General features: G+C 50.4%; 1 protein-coding gene across 1 annotated transcript in view; it reads right to left on the bottom strand.

The window, feature by feature from the left end:
* Window positions 1-14,848: 14,848 nt before the first annotated feature.
* INSR (insulin receptor) overlaps window positions 14,849-23,746 on the bottom strand; it is a 134,077-nt gene continuing 125,179 nt past the window's right edge. Inside the window, exons 17-19 of the mRNA XM_045290315.1 lie at window positions 22,414-22,543; window positions 21,253-21,387; window positions 14,849-19,884 (exon numbers count right to left, since the gene is read on the bottom strand). Of these exons, the coding sequence (XP_045146250.1) occupies window positions 19,530-19,884; window positions 21,253-21,387; window positions 22,414-22,543 (620 nt within the window). The 3' untranslated portion in view covers window positions 14,849-19,529. The remainder of the gene's footprint in view (window positions 19,885-21,252; window positions 21,388-22,413; window positions 22,544-23,746) is intronic.

Here is a 23,746-nt window from a genome sequence, read left to right as displayed (position 1 = left end):
TAAATATGTTGCACAAAACCTCTTTAGAGTATTGAAGAACAAGGGTGTTACTTTGAGGAGTAAGGTACTCCTGACCCAAGCCATGGTATTTTCAATTTCCTCATAAGCAAGTGAGAGTTGGACATTGAATAAGGAAGACCAAGAAGAATTGATGCAATTGAATAGTAGTGCTGGAGAAGAATATTGAAAGTAGCATGGACTGCTAAAAGGACAAACATTGGTCTTGGAGAAAGGACAGCCAGAGTGCTTCTTGGAGGCAAGAATGATGAGACTCAGCCTTACATACTTTGGACATGTCAAAAGAGACCAGTCCCTGGAGAAGGACAATGAAGTAAAGTGAAGACCCAGTGAAAGAGGAAGATCCTCAATTAGATGGATCAACACAGTGGCTGCAACAGTGGGCTGAAGCATAAGAATAAGCATAATTCTTGAATGTTTAGAAGCTAAAAAGTGAAATCTCCCTAAAATGGATTCAATTGTGTCCCAAAAGATGTGTGTCCATTTTTCTTGGTCACGATTCTCAGTGGTTTGGCAGTTGCATGGTGATCCTCCACAATGTGATTGTAAGAGAATTATAATTGGGGTGCAACATCCCTAATCCCCTCACAACCCTGCCTAATCTGTGCAAACAAATCTGTGTTGGAAGAAGTACAGCTAGAATGCTTCTTAGTGGCAAGGATAGAAGACTTCATCTTAAATGCTTGGGACATACTAGGAGAGACCTGTCCCTGGAGAAGGACATCATGTTTAGTAAAGTGCAAGGGCAGCAAAAAAGGGGGAAGGCCCTCAATGGGTTGGACTGACACTGTGGCTGCAACAATGGGATCGGGCATGGGAACAACTGTGCAGATGGCACAGGATTGTGCAGCGTTTCGTTCTATTGTGCTTAGGGTCCCCATGGGTCAGAGCCAACTCAATGGCACCTAACAACAAACCCAGAGGAAACTTAATGCCAAGACACATGAAGATCCCCAAGGGAGGCGGGACCTTCAGATGCAGAAAGGAAAGAAGACCCTGTACCGGTGACATTTTGTGTCAACCTGGCTTAACTGGGATTCTCTGTGATTTGGCAGTAAGCCCTCCTCCCTAAAGTGCAGGTCACAGTCTGATGATGTCTCCTTGGGAGTGTGGCCTGTTGATGAGATGCTCTGAATCACTGGCCTCTTTCTTGCCCCTCTTCTACCTGCTTGCTTGGCTCCTGTGTCTGACTTCTGAGGCCTGCTGACTCTGGAAGCTGTCAGTGCCCTGCCACATGCCTGCCAACCTTGGATCCACATGACTGCACCCCCTAGCCTATGATCTCGCAGCTTCCCATTTTGCCATCCTGCTTCATTGGCCAACAGCCACATACGTCTAGAGGGGCCTCTGCCTAGCATCTGACTCATGGGCTTGCGTTGAACTGGGCTGGGCCCCTTCCTTGATATAAATTTCTTTCTTGATATAAAGTCATTTCTTAACATATACGAGTGTCATTGGTTTTGTTTCTCTAGAAAACACAGACCTTCACCCAGAGCAGACAGAAAGACTTCCCTTTAAGTAAATCTGGTTTCAGACTTCTTACCACCTCAACTGTGAGACAATACACTTCTGTTTATTAAAGCCATCCACTTATGGTATTTCTGTTATACCATTAGTAGGTATCTGAGATACTTCTATAGTTCTCCCCACCACAGCTTATGTTATCATCTTTATACATATGTTTTGTCATAACACTTGAAGGGTACAACAATGAGAATTACCAAGCAAGGGTACTTTTAAACTTGTCCTTAGACTTTCCCTTAAAATTATTTTTAATGAGGGCCTTTCTATAATTCAGAGAAAGGTAAGGCATTCTATTCCCAGGGACAGTTCCACATGTGTCCTGTAGGGTCTCCATGAGGATGGCCCCAATGGCAGTGTTTTTAGGTTTGGGTTCTATATACACGTACAGCTTTCATTTCTATCTGAAGGGCTTTAGTGTTTTCTTACTGGGCCAATCTTGTGAATAGTGACCTCAGCTTTTGTTTATCTAGGAGTATCTAAATGTCACTCTCATTCTTAAAGGGCAGTTCTAGATATAGTATTCTTGATTGGCAGTTCTTTTATTTCAGCACTTTGAATGTGCCATTCTGTTTATTGCCTTCTAGTCTCCCAGGTCTCTAAAAAGAGGAAGTGCTGTTTACTCACTGAAGATCTTTGGGTGACTTCATTTCTGTATTTCTGCTTTAATTATTCTCTTTTACCTTTTGTATTTGAGAATCTGATTGTGCAAGTGTCTTGGTATGGATCTCTTGTTATATCCTAATTGGAGGTCATTGTTCCTGGATTTATAGGTATGTGTTCTTTATCAGGTTTGGGAATATTTCTGTCAGTATTTCTTCAAATACTCTTTCTATCCCTCTCTCTTATCTTCTGGGATTTCCATGATGCATGTTCTCTCACTTAATGTTCAGTAATGTCATTAAGCTTTGCTTAGTAGTCTTGAATCTTCTCTCCTTTTGTTCTTTAGCCTCTGTAATTTTGAAGACTTTATGTGCTAGTTCATAGGGTCTTTCCTCTGCCTGCTGAAGTCTATTGTTAATCCTTCCAATGATTTTCTCATTGCAATTATTGGTTTTCTTTTTCACAGTTGTGAAAATAATTTTCACAAATAATCTCCAGTTATTTGTCGGTTCCTTTTTATAGTATTTGTCTCTTTATTTAAAATTTTAAAATGTTGATGTGCCTTTATCCTAATTCCTTTAGTCCTTTTGGGTGTTTTGCTTTAGCTCTTTGAACTTTTGTAATACCGTTATATTCTGTTATTGCAGTGTATTTATTATTCAGGCTTCCATAGGAAAGGTTTTGTACCTTCATCTTGTTAAATTGAATGAGCCATCATCACTGTATTGTGTGTGTGTGTGTTGTTGTTGTTGTTTTGTTGTTGTTGGAAGCAGGACATTAGAATTCTACAAGAGGCTAGTGTTGTCCATTCTTCCCACTATTTGGTGGTGGTGTTTTTAATTTGGTGTTTTTGACAGCATTATTTTTCTGAAGGAAACCTGTAGGTGAGGAAAACCTTCATCTCTTGTGCTTACAAAAGTCAGTGATTCCCATTCACGGCAGAGAACATGCACTGAGCAGTCTGTCCACCAAGAGGTATAGCTTCTTCTGTTCTGATGCTTTGACGGCTTATTATGATTCTCAAAACTGATTAGGAAGTTCACATCAAAGGAACCACAGATGAGTTTGCATTCAATCTTCCATCCACATTCACATCTCCCTCTGGGCTCTGTTAATACTCTCTCCCATGTTCAGGCATGCCATCTCTCTGTGCAGTAAGAATGGTGGCGGGGGGGTGGGGGTGGGGGGGGTGGCTTCTCCCCAAAGAGACCACCAGAGGCATCTGTCTTGTCCATATTAGCCAAAGCTTGGGCCTTTCTTGGTCCGCAGATAAGCTGTGTATTCACTGGGGAACTAGCCCTTGCTGCAGCCATTAGTCTGAATGCCCTCCTGCAGCCCTCAATGGCACTGGGGTGGCAGGGTCAAGAGACAAGAGATGAAGTATGTATTTTACTATCTGGCACTTTGGTGTTGACCTGGATTCATCTTCAGATTCGAGGTGTGTCTGACTACCAACTCAGAGTCCTCCAGGGCTAGCCACAGACTTCCTGTTGTCTTTTTTAGGGTTTATGGGAAGGGTTGGGAATCTGGACTGGCTAATGCTGCCATCTCCCCCAAATTCTCTAGCATTTCTTTCATAATGTATTGGCTACCCAGATCAACCCTGATACAATGGGAAGAGATTACACAAGGCATGAATACCTGGATGTAGAGTCCTCTGGGAACTTTCTGGGTAGCTGGCCATAAAAGTAATGAATGAAAGTCTTTAGTAATTGTTTTATCTAACGAGCATGAGTACTCACCCTGGAGGGAAACCGTATGAGTGCACGATATGTAGTAAAACTCTCTCCCTGGTGTACGTAAAAGATTGCCTACTTAGGAGAACCCGAAAGAATGTAATATCATAGGGAATCCTTCCGTGAAAACTTATTTCCACACAGTCAAGTGACAACTCACAGTACATTGGAAAAACCCTTAAATGTCATCAATTTGTAAAATCATTCAAGGGACACTCATCCTTTAAAACAATGATAGGAATACTCTGTGGAATGTGGAAAACCCTACAACTCAAGGACTCACATTATGGAACACAAGACAGTACAGTTTGGGAAAATACTCTGAATGCAGTGATTTGAGAAAGCTTTCAATATTCTCTAATTTTTAAAGGACACATGAATATTTTTTATTACATAGAAAAAGTTATGGATTAGAATGTGGTGCCCTCTACCCTACACCACCCCCCCCAAAAAAAATTGTTCAAGTCTCAGACTCTCTACCTATAATTAGACCCTTTGGGACATAGTGGTTTACTCTTATATTAATGAAGTCAGACCACAATAGGATGGGCCCTAAATAATATAAGTAACCTCCATGGGACACTTGTAATTCTAATAATATCATCAATCTAGCCAAAGGTATAGTATTTAAAATGCTATTGAGAAAAAAAAGTCTGGTGCTCACGAAGGATATTGTAAATACCAAGGACTGCCAAAAGAAAAAACAAATCTGTCTTGGAAGAAGTATAAACAGAATGGCTCACCAGAAGTCAGGATGGGGAGACTTTGTCTCGTGTGCTTTGGACATGTTTTCAGGAGAGATGAGTCCATGCAAAAAGAAATCATGTTTGATAAAGTACAGGGGCAGCGACAAAGAGGAAGGCCCTCAGCAAGATGGATGGACACGGCGGCCGCAACAGTGGGCCCAACCACAGGAACAATTGTGAGGGTGGCGCAGGGCTGGGGGGGGGAGGGTGTTTTCTCTGTTGTGCACAGTTCACCATGAGTCAGAATCAACATGATGATCTCTAGCAGCGGCAGAAAATATCATTTGTAGTTTCTTCAGTAGGAAGAATCTAAAATGACTATCATTTTAGGCCTCAAGAACAAGAATGTTGAGGAGTAACTAGATTGACACATTTGGGGGGATCCCAGGCCAACGGTTAACAGAAAGCCTTCCACTGTGCTCTCGCCACCTACAGTATGACTACAGAGCACAGAGCAGGTGGTAAGAAAGGGGCGTGATGCTTATTCACCAGTGCCCTGTAACTGAGTTACAGAGTTATGACTGCTCCTTCCCCAGATCCCTTCCTTTCCCCATTGTGGGAGACAGTTCTTTGTTGGATAGGACCCACTTTGTCTCCTTGAATATCAATAGTAAATAAAACTTGCCCTTTCCCCTGGATTTGTCTCACGAAGTAGCTTCCTGACAACATGTCCAGAGCTATGTGTTAGGCTAGCTTGTCTAGAGGAACAAAACGAGCGATTTTATATATATAGATATAAAGAACTCTATACCAAGAAGTAATTGTATCTCAAGAAGGCCTCTCAGCCCAGCCCAACTCAAGTTTGTGGGTCTGATGCTAGCCAGAGCCCTCTTCACCCTCACAGTCAAAGGCCACTGGTGCAGAAAGGTGACTTGTGAAGCAGGGAGATCACAGGACGGTGATGCAGAACCTCGTAGATCCAAGGTTCGTGGAAACATACCAGGGCGCTGACACCTCCCAGGTTGGCTCCCAGCGGCAGTGGCCCACATGAGGCTGCCCCTGGAGGGAAACACAAAGTCCCAGCAAGCAGGGAGGGCAGAGGAAGAGGAAGGAGCACTTCCCAGTGTCTCTTTTGTAAAAAAGACCACACACACACACACCCCCCAGGAGGCATCATCAGGTGTAACATGATTGATAGTTTGGACTCCACCCCTGCACTTTCAGCCAGGGTCAAGGTGACATAAAATCAAACTGCCTGGGTTAGTCAGGGTAGACTAGAGAAACAAATCCATGGACACACATATGTGTGTAAGAAAGAGATTAACATACAAGAGCAATTGAACATTAAGAAAACATCCCAGTCCAGATCAAGTCTATAAGTCTGATATTAGCCCATATGTCCAATACCAATCTATAAAGTCCTCTTCAGACTCACGACACACATGAAATGATACTGAATGTAGAAGATCACCAGCCAGTGGGTAGAAAGTCTTTGGATCCAGTGTCACTGGAAACATCTCAGTGCTGGCAGGGCTCTCGGCATCGGGGAGTCCATGTGTCTTGTCAGTTGCTATGTCTCCCAGGGTGTGAGCAGAGTCTCCCACCTTCAGGGAGGAAGTACCAGGTTTCCCAGAATTCTCAGGAGAAGGCCATGCCCACATTGAAGTCTCATTGGCTATCTCCAGATTGACAGCCTAGGCTCCACCCCTACACCCTAATCCTTAAATTGACACCAGATTAGGTGACTGCCACACTGCCACAGTATGAGAGATGAAGTCTCACCATCCTAGCCTCCATGTACAGCATTCTGGTTCCACTTCTTCCAAGACAGATTTATTTATCTAGAAATAATATAAATTTACTTACATGTGCTAAGAGCTTTCCAGTGTGTACTCATTAAACCTCTCTCCGAAGAAGTATTGTTGCTATACCCGTGAGCTATTTCAGCTCTCATTTAATGAGACCCTGTTGGGAGGGGGGGAGTCAACTGCAAGTTACCGACTGCCATCCCTCCAGACCTGCATCAGGGTTAACACCTAGGGCATGTCCCTGGGCTGCTCCCACTCAAAGGCTGAGCCAGGCAACTTCTGCTTCAAAGGGTGACAATTGAATGGGCAAGGTTTGCTCTGGGCTACTTCTGCTCCCTCTGCTCTTCATCCTTCCCATATCTGACACTAGTGTGGAGCCTGGGTCAGGACAGGGTGTTATAGCTGTAGGACCTGGGGCACAGTGCTCAACAGCATCCCCAAGGCCATACACCTGGCAAGGAATTCAAACTCTGGCACTCTCCTGAATCATGATCCTTAACTGTTCTGCCATGGGGTGGGGGATGCGGAGAAATGTAAACAAAAGCTGCCCCGGGAAGCCCCTGGTCATGATTTGGTAGCCTCTCTGCAGCGTGCCATGCACTTCATCCCCTCCTCCCCCCATCTGACAGAGTAGAGCTGCCCCATAAGTTTTTCAGCTGAGCCTCGGGCTGCAAACACCCCAGGTGATAGGGTCTTCTGGGCTGTAATCTGTACCAAAGCAGATTGCCAGGCCTTTCACCTGCAGACCCGGTGGGTGGTGTCCGCTGCCAATCTTAACAGTTAGCAACGGAGCGCTCAGTGGTTGTGCCACCAGGGATCTTTTGTAGTCTGCTTCAAACACATCGCTGTTTGTTGGCTCTGGCACGGGGCCCTACAGGACAGAGTCGAACCACCTCCATAGAATTGCCCAGGTGTCAACCTTTATGGAAGCAGACTGCCTCGGCTTCCAAGGAGCGACTGTTCATTCAAATCACCAACAATCCCTTAACAAGGTGGACACGGAACCACTGGGCCTGCGGCGCCACCCAGCCCAAACCAAACCAGCTGCCATCTCTCGATTCAGACTCCCAGTGACCCTATATATATGTAGGTCACGGTAGAACTGTCCCTGTGGGTTTCCAAGACTCGCTTTTCAAAGGAATAGAACATCTCAGACTACTCGGCAACACCATGCTCAGTGGAGAAATGAATCGAAGTCGTCAAGCATGTCGGCTTGCTTGGACCACCATCTCTGTTAATGGAAGCAGCAGTCAGGAGATCAAATAATGCACTGCATTGAGTAAATCTAGTGTTCAGAGGCAAGGAAGTTATTTTGAGGACAGAGATACGCATGACCCAAGCCAGGGTATTTTCCATCCCCTCATATGCGTGAGCAAATTGGACATGGAATAAGGAAGAACAAAGAAAAACGATGCACTTGAACTGCAGTGCTGGCAAACAATCTTGAAAGTACCATAAACTACCAAAAGAACAAATGGATCTGTCTAGGAAGAAGTACAGCCAGAATGATTCACCGAGGCAAGGATGGAGAGACTTCCTCTCCTGTCCATTGGACATGTTGTCAGGAGAAACCAGCTTCCAGAGAAGGACATCATGGTTGGGAAAGCGGAGGGGCAGTGTCAAAGAGGAAGCCCCTCAACAGGGTGGATGGACACAGTGGATGCAGCCATGGGATCAAACATAAGAACAACTATGAGGATGGGGCGGGACCAGTGGTACTTTGTTCTGTGGTGCATAGGGTCACTCCGAGTCATAATCTACTTAACGGCAGCTAACAACAACAAGTCTCATCTTTCTCCGGTGGTTTTGAACTGCTGACCTAGCAGTTAGCTGTGCAACAATTCCACCAGAGCTCCTTGAATTAGGATTGTTGGCTAATTTGATCCATTCTCCAAATGGACACTAGATGGCAGTGTTTCACCGCTCTAAATCCACAAACCAAACTGGTTCTTTTCCCAACGGAAAAACCATTGAGGAGGTAGGTACTTGGTATTTTGCAGACATTGACCCACCTCAGGGTGGCTTACGATCCCACCAAGGAGTTTCTTCCTCAACCTAATGTTGGCTAACAAAAGGGCCAACACCTAGTGTGACAAAAGACCCAATGGAATTCCTTATTTCCCTTATCCCTTGCACCCTAGAGCCCATTCCAGAAAAGTGATAGACATTTTTATAAAAGAGCAACATGGTAACATTCTAGATCGTCATCAATACGAGGGCCAAACAGGATGAATGACTCTTTGGAAACAGCAATGGACGTGATGATTTCCTGAGGATATGGGAAGACAGTGGGGAGGCGAAGGGGAGCTGACAGCGGTGATGACCGTATAACCCCACCCCAGGGAAGCAAGTAACAGAATTGTAGGTGAATGGATATATCAGATGGGGTGGGATACACACACGGAGGTTCCTGGCGAGCAGGGTGGAGGAGGGAGGGGATAAAGGGGAACTGATATGGGAGAGTTCAAGAAGAAAGAAAATGTTTGAAACCGATGGTAACAGCAACTGTACAAGTCTGCTTGATCTACCTGAATTATGGAATGTTATGACATCTGTAAGAGCTCCCAATAAAATGATGATATCTAAATATCTAAGCCAGAGTGCTCCTTAGAGGCAAGGATGGTGAGACCTCATCTTACAGACTTTGGACATCTTGTGAGAAGAGACCAGTCCTGGACATCGTGTTTGGTAAAGGGGAGGGGCGGCACAAAAGAGGAAGACCCTCGGCGAGACGGATGGACCCAGTGGCTGCAGCCATGGGCGTAGGAACGATGGTGAGGCTGGCACAGGATCGGGCGGGGTTCCCTTCTGATTCGATGGCACCAACAAGAACAAGGCTAACAGGCAGGTTGGACGGAAATGTGCCCCCAAAGAAGCCAGGGCCACTGTGAGTGAAGCTTAGAAACGGACGACTTGAGTTGGCGTTAAAGAGAAGCACCCACCATGCATGCTCGCTGCCTGGCTCTACAATACCAGCAGTTCGGCTGTGTGCTCTCGGAAGGTTGTGCCATCCATCTCCTTTTCATTCCTCCTTGGCTTCAAGCCCTTTGTAAGAGGATTCCCCCGATGGAGAACCTGTTCGACTTCTGAATCTACCCGCCACCGGTCAGACAGACAAGCCAATTAGCATTTGAGCTCTTTCACTTCCCATGAAAGCCAACAACAAACTGCCGACTACTGTCTAATCCCTTCTAACTTACAGTAACCCTCTAGGGTGGAATAGAACTGCCCCTGTGGGGTTTCCAAGACTGTGCATCTCTCCAGATGCAGACATCTTTCCCCTGATGGGTTTGAAAACCAACTCTCAGTTAGCAGCGGAAGTGATCTCCTAGAGCCCAGCTATAAAATGATGATTTTACAATCCGACGATAAAATGACTCGCTTTGAACAAGGGAAGCGCGCACACTTTATAGGCACCACCTGGGGGCGCACTAGGCTAATCGTTGGGCTGCTCACTGATCTTGGGCAATTCAAACCTTCCCGCGGGGTCTGCTCTTGCGTAGAGTTAGTCTCGGAAACCCGAAGGAGGAGTTCTTCTGTCCAGTAGGGTCCCTAAGAGTCAGAACCGACTCAGTGACCGCGGGTATGTTGGAATGGATATTTTAAAAATTCTGTTGATAATCGTTCTTCTTGTTAACACGTGGCACGCTTGACTTGGCTGGGAGGTAGCCTGTGGAAGCTCCCAACAGGAGGCAAGGAGACTTCCACATAAGGCAGTAAGACAGGCTCACGGCCTTTGAAAAATGATTGTACTACCAACCCGTTCAGAAAATGGAGTAACAGCGACAATAATAACAAGGTGACAAGCAAGGGCAATCCCCAGATGACGAAGACAAAGGCAGAGAGCGGAAAGTCATCCGCTAGTGCTGAAGACGGCAGCCTCCCGGAGCAGGCTGGGCGGCTAGGAAGAGGAGTGCTCCCCGGTGGAAATCCCACCCACACGCGGAAACACAAGAGGGAAATGGATCATCTTATTTGGGCAGCAGGGAAGTCTCCCCAGAGAATTTAAAACACAAACAAACCCTAACGTGGGCTTGGGATCTGCATGAACACTTCCTCGCAGGCTCAAGAAAATGCTAAACCAAAATTGTTCTTCCAGAGAGTTCCCAGTGGTCATGCTCCCGGTGCCCAAACACAAGCACATACGCCTTCACGGGAATCTGAAGGGGGGAGCGGGGAGGGGCTCAAGATCCAATGGACAGAAGCTCATAATTGAAAATTGCCAAGCACGTGGAGGAACAAGGCACCGTCAATGAGAATCCAATGACGACAAGATTGGGTCCAAGAAGAGAGAAACAGCTGTAGAATAAGACCCAGGGAGTGTTGCGATACCGAATGATCAGATCCAGCACGCATTCACGACATCAGACAACAGTCTGTTCCGGATTAGAGCTTCAATACTGAGCCCCAGGTCTGTGGCAGGCTAACCGGAACCCAGGTCACGCAGTGGTCATGAGTTTCGCTGCCAACTGTGAGCTCAGCAGTTCGAAACCACCAGCTGCTCCTTGGGAGAAAGATGAGGCTTTCTGGTCCTATGAAGAGTTACTGTCTCGGAAACCCAAAGGGGCAGCTGTACCGTCCTCTGGTGTCTCTAGGAGTTGACTCATCAACTCGAGGGTGGTGACTTTGGTTTGGGGGCCTTATGATTCCAAGTGGGAGCCCTAAATCCATTTGGCATCCCCACTTGGAGTCAGCCTCCACTGAGTTTTCGGACCACCGACCAGCGACATAAAAAGCTGTGTGTGTGCTACAACTATCCTAGCCACCCCAGGGAGGGGCAGCGTCATGCCCTCAGCACTCACCCTTGATTGGGGTCCTAGGGCTGCAAGGTTGGGAGCCATCATCCCCTGGCCAGGGTTGCCGCAGAACCCTGAACCCTGCATCTTTTAAACACTTCTTAACAGCAATAGAACACTTGGACGCCATTACTGCCTCTTGCCTTCATGCCCGCACCGTCCCTTCATCCCGATGATCTGTCTTTGCCTTGATGCAATTGAAGACTTTGTAAACGGGGTGTCCGTGCATGGTTTTTAAATATAGGCTTTGTTACTCCCATGTGGGATTCTTGTTCCCCACTACTGACACATCATTTGTTGTTGTTGTTGCTTATTGACTTTCTATTGAGTTTAGCGAAGGGTCAGAGCAGAGCATCCGTGTTACAGTCACTCATTCACACACGTTGCTTCATCTCATTCACTGCAACCCCCGAGATGTAGCATCACTTACCCCCCTGCTTCCTGGTGTCCTCTTCCCTCCCACTCCTCCCTCCATGCTGACCCTTCTGGACTCTGTACTTGGGTAAATGCTGCTCTTTGGACTTCAAATCACTGATGATTCTAAGGTGTGCTCGGGTGATTGTTCCCTTTACAGACTTGTCTATTGTTTGACTGAAAATTGAGCCTGTTGCTTTAAGCCACCATCATCACTCACTGGGATTAGTCCACCCGGTTCCCAACAAGAGGCTTTCGCCTTTGCCTCTCTTTCATCTATTCCTCACACAATATCCTGGGGGACTCTTTTAAAACGTAGATTACATTTCACTATGTATAAAGACCAAGAGGCAGTCCTTCCAACAGAAACGGGGGGCGGGGGGCGGGGTGCTATGTGTGGCTTGAAGTCAAAAAAGGCGTGTATCAGGGCTGTATCCTGTCACTATCCTTATTCGGGATCAGGGGACCTAGTGGTGTCGTGGTTGTGCGTGGGGCTGTGATCCTCAAGATTAGGCGTTTGAAACCACCAGTTGCCTCATGGGAGAAAGACAAGTCTTTTTACTCCCAGGAAGATTTACCGTCAGAAACTCACAGCGGCAGTTCTACCCTGTCCTGTAGAGTTACTATGAGTTAACATGGATTTGACGGCAGGGTGGTGAGCATTTTATACTGATCCAGTCTGTATGCTGAACAAATAATCTGCGTAAGGGGGCCATCTGGCGAGTTTGGCTCCTTAACAGCCTGTGTACGATACGCAGATAACACAGCGTGGGGTACAGAAAGGGACGAGGATTTGATGTACCGACTGATGAAGACCAAAGACTACAGCCTTCAGCGTGGATGACACCTCAACACAACGAAAAGAAAAATCCACCAAGACCACTAGGAGCCACACAAAAGGAAAGCAAGCCTGACCGGTAGTGAGCGTGGGTGAGGGAGGAAGGGGTGTGACTTAGGGGGCATTGAGTTGAGGTTCATGGGGGTGGAGCAATCTGGAAAAGCATATCAATGATGGCTGTACAACACGAAGAGTCTCATCCACGACACGGAGTTATACGTGCACACGCTGCTGAACAGGAGAATGTTTTGTTGTGTCTATTTTCGCCACCATGAAAAAAAAATTATTTTAAAGCGAGAAAGCAAGAACCCTCACAACGGAGCCAGTGAGCAACGTCAAGATCATTGATGTGTAGCATTGGGTGAATCTGCTGCGACAAGACCTCTTTAAAGTGCTACAGAGCAAACCTTTCCCTTGGAGCGCTCGTGGCCCACACCATGTGCTTTTCGATCGCTTTCCATGCATGTGGAAGCTGGACGATGAATAAGACTGAAGAATTGGTGCCTGTGAGTGATGATGCTTGCGAATGTGAAGGAAAATGTCTTCAGATGACTCTTAAATCCATCTCGCCGAGGCAGAAAGCCGAAGCTTTCTGCTTCCGCGAAGATGTCCGGTGTCGGACACCCACAGGGGGAGTTCTACCCTGTCCTTTCGGGTCGTCCTGAGTCGGGATGGACCCGATGGTAGTGAGTTTGGAGTTGTCTCCGTGTCTCTGCACTGCCACCAAAGGATTGAGTGGGACCATGCAAACAGAGCCTGTGCAACACCAACAGAGGGAGCTGCTGGGTTTTAGCTGCCACTCCGTTTGGGCAGGAGGAGAAAAACGTGTCAGGAGTATCAGGAGATGGGCCACCCGTGAAGCATGTTCCCCAGCTCTGTCGGAAGTGGCAGAGGTTGAGGCCAGGGGCACCAGAAGCACTCAGAGACCGTGGGAAGGAGCCAAGAAGCCAGGCCAAGACCAGAGAAGACTCTGAAACTGTAAGACAGAGCAGCAAGTGGGCTTCCCGGCCCACCAAGGCAGAGGCTAAGGGAGCACGTGACTGAGAAGCCGAGGGCCAGAGAGGGGCTTGACTGCTGGCTGAGGAGAGGTGCTGCTGTGGACCAAGAACGGTATCCTTACTGTTTACGGATCCTGATTGGTGCTAACGTCCCTAAATAAACCCCATCATTGTCTTGTCTGAGAGTTCTGTGCGGCCACTGCAGCGAATTATTGAACGCAGCAGCAAAGTGAGAGGAACGAATGATTGGTGTCCAAACAGGGTAAGGGAAGATGGAGGGTGGAGGCACGTGTGACCCCGGCCTCGGGGCCGTAGGGAAGCCGGAGGGGGTCGGATAAGCTCTGCGTGCTGTTTCCACAGCAACAGTGGACAGGCTTCCTGAGGAATGAACAAACCGGTGTTGGGAAAAGTACGGTCAGAATGCTCCTTAGAAGGAATGGTGCGGGTTTTTGCCTCACATACTCTGGACATGTTTTCAGGAGGGACCGGTCTCTGCAGAAGGACGCCAGGCTCGGTGAAGTTGAGGGACAGCAAAAAAAAAAAAAAAAAAAGACTCCCCATGAGATGGATGGACGCAGTGGCTCCAACAGTGGACGGCAACATCGGAACAACTAGGAGCACGGCACAGGGCCAGGCAGTGTTTTGTGCCATTGTACACAGGGAGAGTGACAAGTCTCTGGTATGTTGAAATGGGGCACAATCCTAGAGGATCCCTGGTATTTCTGCAGTGAACCCCTTAGTGGCCGGATCATGAAGCAATCGGGGTGCCAGGCTCTGCAGTTCAGGTTGTGCCAACTTGTCCCTGGGTGGAAGTGTGGGGCTGGAATCCAACCTGCTCATGATGGATGTGGCCTCCTTGGGGTATAGCTTTTTCTCAGAGACACACAAAGAACTCCTTCCTCTCTTGCCCTTTCCCCCTTCCTCTTCACTGGAGAACTGTCTCTCCCTCCAGGGGTGAGCCCCAATGTGCTGCTGACCTAGAGCGCTGTGGGCCCCTGCCGTGTTCACACTGACAGTAGGTCCACAGGACTCGGCACCCACCAGCCTGAGCTCTCCCTGCTGGCCGTATCATTAGCCTGCAGCAACGGCGAGAGTCTGACAAGGGTCCTGTCTAGCATCAGACCGGCGGACTGGGGTTGGCCTGGGCTGGGCCGCCTTCATGTAAAATTACTTCTTGATAGAAAGTTCTGTGCTGCTGGTTGTTTCTCTAGACAACCCTGCCGGACACCTTTACCATTTTGTGAACAGCTGAAGGTTGGAACTCTTGGTTTGGCCTCACCCTGAGGTACCGATACTTCCCCTCCAGCTGTGTGTGAAGCCCAGACCCACAACTTCCTAGGCGACTTCCCTGAACCCACCCCATAGCCATACCCCGACATGGGCCCACAGTTCCCAACAGGGACTCGCTCAAGAACAGGCAGACCCTCAAGGAAGTTTATTTGTAATTTTAATATAAACAGGTCATTACCCAATATTTTACATGCAGAATGATTTCAATATTCAAAAAAAAGGCATATATATACATTTTACTACTTGGCTCTTGTAGGAAAACATTGAAAAAAATAGTAATTGAGCTTTTTTTTTTGGGTTCATGTGTTTCTGAGTTGTTTTCCGCTGAAATCGCGGCACATCTGACTCTGTGCTGCTGACCGTGGACAAGCAGCGTCTGCGGACACACAGCGCCAATGCCACCCAGGCGCCCGGAGGAGCCAGGGCAGCAACTTTGATGCGAAGTATAAAGACTGAACAAGCCGTGCCAGGACATCTGCGTGGCTGCACTCACTGGGAGCCACTCCACCTTCTGAAGTGGGCCCTGGAGTCCCAGAGCCACTCGCTACCCCTCCGCTGCTTAGCAAGGGTTTTCAGGGCCAACACTCCAAGACAAGTCGGCCTGAAGCCTGGTTCCAGACCTCAGCTACCTTATGTGAAGGTGAGACTGAGCTTTAACGAAATCCATTGCTTCCTTTCCTTTCTGGAGGGGGGAAGGCCCGAAGGAAACATTCACCGTTAGGTACAGCCCCTGACAGTCCTTCACAACCTTCCGGGTAAAACACTCACCTAATCCGCTCTGGCCATCACCGGCCTCTCCTCTGCTACAAAGCCACTCTCTCTAGATCCTTCTGGAAGGGTTTCTGCAGTGACACCATTCCACGTCCCTTATGTCCATAACCGGCATGCTTCAGTCCCCAGTCTCCACAAAAACAATTCGACTAAAGAGCCTGAGGTGTTGGGGACTCACTAGGTGGTACCCCAGAGGCATGTAACCCCAAGCTTCCACTCACTGTGAAATGGGGCCACCGACCGCCTTGTGGCCACAGTACAGCCACTCGTTTCCGCACACGGCTGGCACCGGCCGCGCCCGGACGGCATCCCTGCCCCAGACCAGTGGGACAGTTGCCTCCGAGCAAACCTCTAATAGCCAGCAAGAACCTTCCACAGCCGTGTCGGCCTGGTGGGAGACGGTAGGGGACCTCTCTCTCAGAGGCACAGTCCCCCACGGTCACCGGATCGGGTGTGTGGACCCTCGTGTCCGTCCCCACGTTCTCTGCTGGATTCGGTCTACTTCTTCCCGAGAACACGCAGCACACTCCCTTCCTGTGAGCTTCGAACCAACCACACACCCAGCACAGCACCAAGAACGCCGGTATCGTCGGTTCTGTTTGCCCCCACGGACCCCGGGGCGAAAGGCTGGGGCTGGGGCTGTCCTCCCAGGAGACTTTCACCAAATGAAGGAACTGGGTCTCCACAGGCAGGTGTCGTCGTGAAAGACAAACAGAGAGCTCCGACCGAAGGGCAGCTCTGTCACGGCCCTAAGCCCATCCGACAAACACCGGCTTTGAGACCAAAGTTCTACTGTTACAAAGTCAACACTTCCCGATCAAAGAGGCTGCTTCGCCTTTTGACCCAACTGCCGCTTGCTCTTTTCTCGGCCGGCCGCAGAAAGGGCTACGCGAAGTGGGCAAAATCCCATGACGCAGGGAGGGCCTGGCACACACCCCTCTCCGGCGGCAGATGGAGGGCGATGCCAGAAAGGTGTGGAGAGAGCAGGGCCGGGCGACAGCCCTGCCCCCCGGAGGCACGTGCGTCCACCAAGTCCAACAGGGGCAGCTGGAGATCAGCCGGGCCCCCAGCCAAGCCGCCTCCGCTCTGGGGACGCAAGACATGCTCTGTGTGCTGGTGGGTCTGAGGTCGGGGACTTCTCACAGCGCCCCCCTCCACTCGGCAAATAAAAAGGAACACAGGCCTGGGGGTGAGACACGCACGCATGGGTGGTGATCCACTGCCCTCCCTCAGGGGCCTCCTTGTCGACGACGTGGGAGGGGGGGCGTCCACTGGCGACCAGGACATCTGGCTGTTGGCTGGGGGGCCCACAGACATTGGCTCGACACCAGAGCCTTTTGCTCCAGCAGGGAGCACCCACTTCTCAGTAAAAAAAAAGGTGGGGGGGGGGAGAGATGAGGTTGAGGTACCCCACACATCAGGTATGTCACGGTGGCCTGAAACTTGGTTCATGTTGGGGAGCACAACGCTGATGGGTGGAGGCCAAAAAAAAAACAAACAACCAAAAATGGGAGGGGGGGAAAAAAGGCAGGCAGATTGAATTTAGAGAATATTGTCAACCTGTAGTCCCAGGAAGGTGACACCTTCTCCACGCACACTCCCTCCCCCACGATTCCTCCCAGTGCCCGGAGTCTGAGCCAGCTGTTGGGATCTCTCATGACTCCACACATCTGGGCCGAAGTCGGAGGCTCCAGGTGACCAATACTGAACCACGTCCTAACAATACCCTGAGGTAGACTGTGCTGGGGGGTGGGGAGACCAGGACCCCCACATCCACCTAATTTTCTTTGATAAAAATTTACACGCGCTCCGTTTTGTACGAAAGTGATTTTTATATATTAAAATAAATAATTTTCCCCCCGAAATGTAAGAAAACCTTTCTGGATTAGAAAAATGTGAAAATTGCTGCGAATGTAGTATACGGCCACTACAAATTGACTATCAAAGGAACAAAAGACCTAGACCTACAACGTGTTTTATAATTTACCGGCAGACCCTCTTGTATTTACAAAACGAATTGGCGAAAATAATTTGCATTCTCTGCTTCTTGGGTCCAATCACTGAGGCTCGCTGGCTGATTTCTCAGATCAGATACATAAACCACTGTAACGTGGGTCTACGTGTGCTCGTAACCAAGAACCAAGGCGGCCCAGAGGGGGCCATGGTGCCTCTACCCCATCCTTAACCCCAGAGCCCTCAGGAGAGGAAGAGGAGGAGCAAGCCATCAGACGTGGGTGAGACAGGAGCCACTGTGGGCGGTGGCTCTGAGGAACCAAGGAAAGAGTTCACTGTGTCCTTATTTGAGCAGCTGAGTGTTCCCCGAGAGAAGGGACGGCGGGTTCACGCGGGCACGTGACTCCGCTGCGGTGTGCAGGCCTCGCGCTGGCCTGGCCTCGGGGCTCCTCTCCTGGGGATGGTGATGCCCACGGGCACCTGAGGCGTCTGCTCAGACCCCACACCCGGCACGGCTAAGGGGGCTGGGTGCAGAGCAGCTTCTAGAAGGTTAGTCCGCAGGACGAGCAGGTGCTCCGAGGGCTGAGGAGGCAGCAGGTGTCTCCGGCAGGTCCTGCTGACTATTGCTTAAACCCGGGCACCCACCGCCGCTGAGCGGACTCAGACTCCGCGCCCCTTCGTGGATGCGGACACTTGTCTCCACGGGCGGCTGCTCTTTGGGACCGGACGTCGCTGGGTTCTCGCAGGGACTGCAGAAAACGCATACCGAGGGGAGGAAGCGTGCGAGGGGCCTGTGGAACCTGGGGTGTGGGCAGGGCTTAGTTCCCAGCTGGACCAAGCAGACTGGGCCGTCACCACACCACCACCTCTCTGACACAGCCGCCCACGCCCTTGCCTCGCGTGGCCCGCAACGTCCAGATGGCTAGCAGCTAATGTGGCTTTATTCCCAGACAATGGGTGCTTTCCAGACCCAACCAAGAGAGCCCTCACTCGCCCCGCCCTCCCCACCTCCGACGGGCAAGACCAACCTACGACCTGCCCCTGGGAAACAGTCCGTTGGGTATGAGGTTAATGCTGGACAGTTTTCAAAAAATTAAATATGTCACGAATATATTCGCAAAGTGTTTTGCCATCTCAGTTCCTTTATGTCTTCTCCTCCTGTCGTCCTGGCTCTGTCCGGTCTTGACAAGGGCCCTCATTCCAAAAGCAACGTGGCTCCGCCAGTCGATGGACACCTTTCCCTGACATTGAGGGAGAGAAGCGTCCTCAGGCCCGAGGCCGGGCACGGGGAAAAGACCCTGCGGTGGGTACAGTCTCCCGGCCGGTGAGGAAGAAAGGAGGGCTGCATCAAGCTCACATCCACGGGGAGCGCCTTTGTGAGCGAGCCCCACAGCGTCATTCAGCGTGCACGTTCGCACGCATATGCACGCGCACCGCCTGTGTCTGGCCTGGACACACGGACGCAGGGGTGTGCACACGAGCTCACATCCTGCACGGCAGACTCCTGTATCGTCTGAAAGCAGCAGCTATTGGTCAACTTGAGGAACTGATTTTGTGAAAACAAACAAAATCCAAAAAAAACAAAAACTCCTTCAGCCTGGATGATTAAGAAACACACACACGCACACAAATAAAACACAAACAAAGCACACGCTGTCCTAAAGCTCTGCCTTTCGGGATTCTGCTGGAACAGGTTTCTTGCCTTTCAAACGTTGGTTCCACGAACAAGTTTTTAGGTTTATACTGTACCTCAGACATCAGCAAAAAAAACAACAACAACAAAACAAAACGAGAAGAAGAAAAAACTTTGTAAAAATGGGTGCTTCCTTTCCACCTACTCAGGGAAAAATAACATGAAGACGGAAAGAACGCCTTGGCCTGCGGATGCCGGTGGCCCAGCAGCCGGGGACTCCCTCCCTTCCGGATTCACAGTTCAGCCCGCCGCCGCCGAGCAGTCGAGGGCCCGCGGTCCTGTGTGGGCTGCGGGCGGCCGCCTTCTCCGAGTTGGGGTTGACGCTGAAGGCAAGTCCTCGGAATCCTGAGTGTGGGAGGGCCGTCCCCGGGCGGCAGCGGGCCAGGGCCCGCCCGCAGGCAGCGTTAGGAAGGGCTGGGCCTGGGCAGGCTGAGGGTGCGCCCGTTCCTCCTGCCCCCGTTCATGTGTGTGTAGGGCACATGCTCGTCGTAGCTGCGCTTCAGACTCAGGGAGGAGCCGCCGTCCCGGCCCCCGGCCTCTTCCCTCTGGGAGTGTGAGGAGCGGTCTAGGGGGATGCTCTCCATGTCCTCGAGCTCCAGCTCCAGCTCCTCACTCTCAGGGGCCTTGTTCTCCTCGCTGTGGAAGAAGGAGACTTCCGGGAAGCTGGGGTGCAGGTCGTCCTGGAGCTGGTCCACGATCTCCAGGAAGGTGGGCCGCATCTTGGGGTTGAACTGCCAGCACATGCGCATCAGGGTGGTACTGTGGGAGAGAGGGCGAGTCAGCAGGCGGGCTGGGACCCACCAGGGCTTCCTCCCGGGGGGAAGCCTGGCTCCTCGCTCTGTGACAACATCCCTACTTCTCCAGCTTTACTTTCTGTACTCCAGGGTCGAGGAAGCGGCCACCCCGCTCAGCTGCTGACCAAAACAGCTGTAGCGTCCGAGTCCACCCTGAGGTGCCTGGGGAGAAAGGCCTGGTGATCTACTTCCCCGAAACCAGCTGTGGGAGCTCTCCTCGGCCCTGCAGGGCTGCCACGAGTCAGCACCCACTGGACAGCAACTACCCAGACATCGAGTCCATTCTACCGTGTTCTGTAATGGCTCCACTACAAACACAGAACACACTCAAGCTCACTGCCACGGACTCGACTCTGACCCACAGCCACCCGGTAGGACGGACCAGGTAGAGCATCCCCTTACAGGTAGAACGGTCCCTGTGGGTTTCTGAGCCTGCAACTCTCTGCAGGAGCCGAAAGGCTCGCCCTTCTCCAGCGGAGCCAAGGCTGCCAGGGTTGGTTAGGAGTCCCACGCGTACATCACCTGGGCTGCTCTCCAAACAGGTCCGTAAGCATCTCTGAAAACCTCGGTTGTCACATCATTACTGGTTTATCAGTCTACCGACAATCCTCAGACTGCCCGGAGCTTAGGGCAGTCCCATTGCGTTCTGCAACCTCAACTCGCACGGTGTGACCGGCTATCAGAGGGCAGTAAGGAGGTCCTCTAGCCATGCCCTGCTGGCACTGTCACACCTAAGAATATGGTTCTCTCTCTCCTATTTCAAATTTTGCTAACTAGCACTTTCTTTTCTATTTATCAGCTTACTAGGGATGCTGGCCAATCTAACCAGTGCCAAATAGAGTGTGGCCCTTCGGCAAAGATTTCAAACAAAAACGAATTTGGGAAGACAAGCACACATGCTTGGCACAAGTTCAGTCCATGAGAGCAGATAGTTAAACCTAAGCTGTCTTCCCAGCCCGGCTCCCTAGCCTCCTCCCTCCTGAGAAAACCACCACTACGGATTCTTCTAACCCTCATGAGAAGGACCCTCAGTCACAAGCATCCCCGCAGACGGGAGATGCAAATAAGCAAGCAACAAAGGTGGGCTGGCAAAGTGTGCACACACATCACTGTGGGCGAGGCACGCGCACATCAAGACATGAGACGCACACACAAGCAGGCATGTAAAGACAGGGTGCTGTCAATGTGCAGAGAGATGTGGCAGGCAAGTCTCTATGTGTATGTACTCATATATAAATATACGCATGCAAACAAGCACACATAAAGATGCAAAATCCAGGGCAGATGGAAAGACAGACTGTGCAAGCACACACCACACCCTCTCCACACTTACACTCTCTCAGGACAGTGGTCAGGCTGGTCCAGGTAGCCTCCATCCATGACGAACTTCAGCACTTGCTCGTTGGACAGCCCTTGGTAAGGCTGCTCTGCCAGACTGGTGATCTCCCACAGGACCACGCCAAAGGACCTGCAGGCACAGACCCGAGTGGTGACCCAGAAGCCAGCCAACGCGAATGTGCACCCCATGTCCGTATCCACTCACCCATTCACACTCACACGCATGCAACCACATGTACCCATTTACTCATTCACTCAACTCACACACATAAATCCACTTACTCAAATACATCCACTCACTCCCATTTACACTCAAACACGCACATACACACATATACATGCCCACTGACACACCCATTCACACAACCACCCCACCACACGTACACACAGGCATGTATCCAATTACACACCCAGTCACTGAAAAACACTTGCCCCCTGCGTGCATATGCACATGTATATGTATTCATGTACCCAGCCATTCACATGCTTAAACACAGGCACATCTACACACCCCCATATCCACTTAAACACTCATTCAAACATCACCCATTTATATGCACGAACATGCATGTATCCACTTACACACCCATTCACTCAAGCATATGGTCCTCGCATACCCAGATGCACACACACCTCCATTTACCTCATTCACAGACTCAAACACATGCACACACAAACCCACCCACAGCCTCGCACACACAAACGCACATACATAAATCCACTTAAAATACATATTCACCCTCACTCATACACAAGTGCGCCACATACACACACACACTCCTACATGTATGTACACATATACACCTACCCACACACCTCCATGTATATACTCACATAGCACGTGTATTTATACTTCCACACCTACATACACACACACAGACACACACACACACACACCCTGGTTTTCTAAGAAGCTGGCAGTGGGCTACTTAACCATTCTGTGCTACAGTGGACTGTGGTCTGTAAGCTAGGTCTCACATGGAAGGAGGGCAAGGGAACCAGGGGATCCACCGGGACTTGGCCCACTTTCTTGGTGGAGGGTGGAGGCATGGCATGGAAGGGATGTGAGAACACAGGCTTTGATGGCCCTCGTGGAGGTCACACTAGCGGGACACCCAGATCCACACCCGCCTTGTGTCTACCATGCACTACTCACCACATGTCGGAAGATGTGGTGAAGACACCGTCCTTCAGCGATTCTGGGGCCATCCAGCGCACAGGGAGCAGTCCCTTGCCGCCTTTCCGGTAATAGTCAGTCTCGTAGATATCTCTGGTCATTCCAAAGTCTGACGACATAGAGCAAAGCAATGTGTCACACTCAGCCTGCCACCCAGCATCTGCCCTGGTCCCCCACCCCTGATAGAACCCTTGGACGAGCTTGCCAGTCCTAAGAAGTCCCCCTGGTCTGGAGGACAAATCCCAGCAGGCTCTGTGGGTGATCCAGAGGACCAGCAGAGGGGAGGGGCACCCAGGCAAAGGGCGGATTAGAACCACAAGTGCGTCCCCTCATCTAGCAGGTTCCCTACATGCCAGGGGGGCCTTTCCTGAGCCGCCACTACCCCTAGGGTTTCTCCTTTGAAAACCAAGTGTATAGGAGCAGCTCAAAAGGCTCAAGGAGTGCTTGTGACTGGGGCGGGGACAGCTCAGGTAAGAAGGGCGAGAATGGCTGCCGAACTTGAAGCAGATCCTCACTGGCCCTGAATCCCCCATGTAAAGAAACCACCTGGATTTTCTTCTTGGGTCTCCTTCAGAGCTCCTTCCCCAGCCCTGAGGCTCTCTTCTCTACAACAGCGCCCTACGATACAAGGTGGCCTAGCAGAGCTTCCGAGGGAGAGGGCAGGTGAGCAGCTGCACTGTCCAGGATGGTAGCCACCAACCCCACGTGGCCCTGAGCTCTGACAGAGTGACCAGGGACACAAGCGTTCATCTGCTTTCGTGTCTTGGATGGCCACGTGGGGGCAACGGTTCCCCTTCTGGAGCACAGCTAGCCAGTGGGGGTTACAAGGGCAGGCACTTGCCGACTCCCTCAGCGCTGGTCTCCACACCAGCGGCAACGCCTCACTCACAGAGGAGACAGCCATAGTTTGTGCAGCAGTGAAGGAGCGGTAAGCGAGAGTGAACGAGAAGGCAATGAAACTTCCCTTCGAAGACTGAGCCCTCACCTGGACACTGAAACCCACTGGACACCGTGTCAACCTACACGGGTGTCAACCCACAGTCACTGGGCCTGAGAAGAGTCCCTGAGACTACTGGATCTTCACAGGAACGGGAGGCCTCACTTTTCTACCTCTGAGCCAACGGTGGGTTTGGACTGCCAAACGTTCCGTTCACAGCCCAATGCCTACTGCACAGTGCCACCAAAAGAAATCCACACTGACTGCCACGGAGTCGATTCTACCTCGTCCTGGCTGGAGTGGAACTAGCGCTCTGGGTTTCAGAGACTAACTCTTGAGGGGAGCAGAAAGCCTCAGCTTTTTCTTGCAGAGCAG

The sequence above is a fragment of the Echinops telfairi genome, unplaced genomic scaffold (assembly GCF_000313985.2).
Source record: "Echinops telfairi isolate 266 unplaced genomic scaffold, ASM31398v2 ScPeMD7_36;HRSCAF=134, whole genome shotgun sequence".
Classification (NCBI taxonomy): Eukaryota; Metazoa; Chordata; class Mammalia; order Afrosoricida; family Tenrecidae; genus Echinops; species Echinops telfairi.
This window is presented reverse-complemented; position numbering and strand designations above follow the sequence as displayed.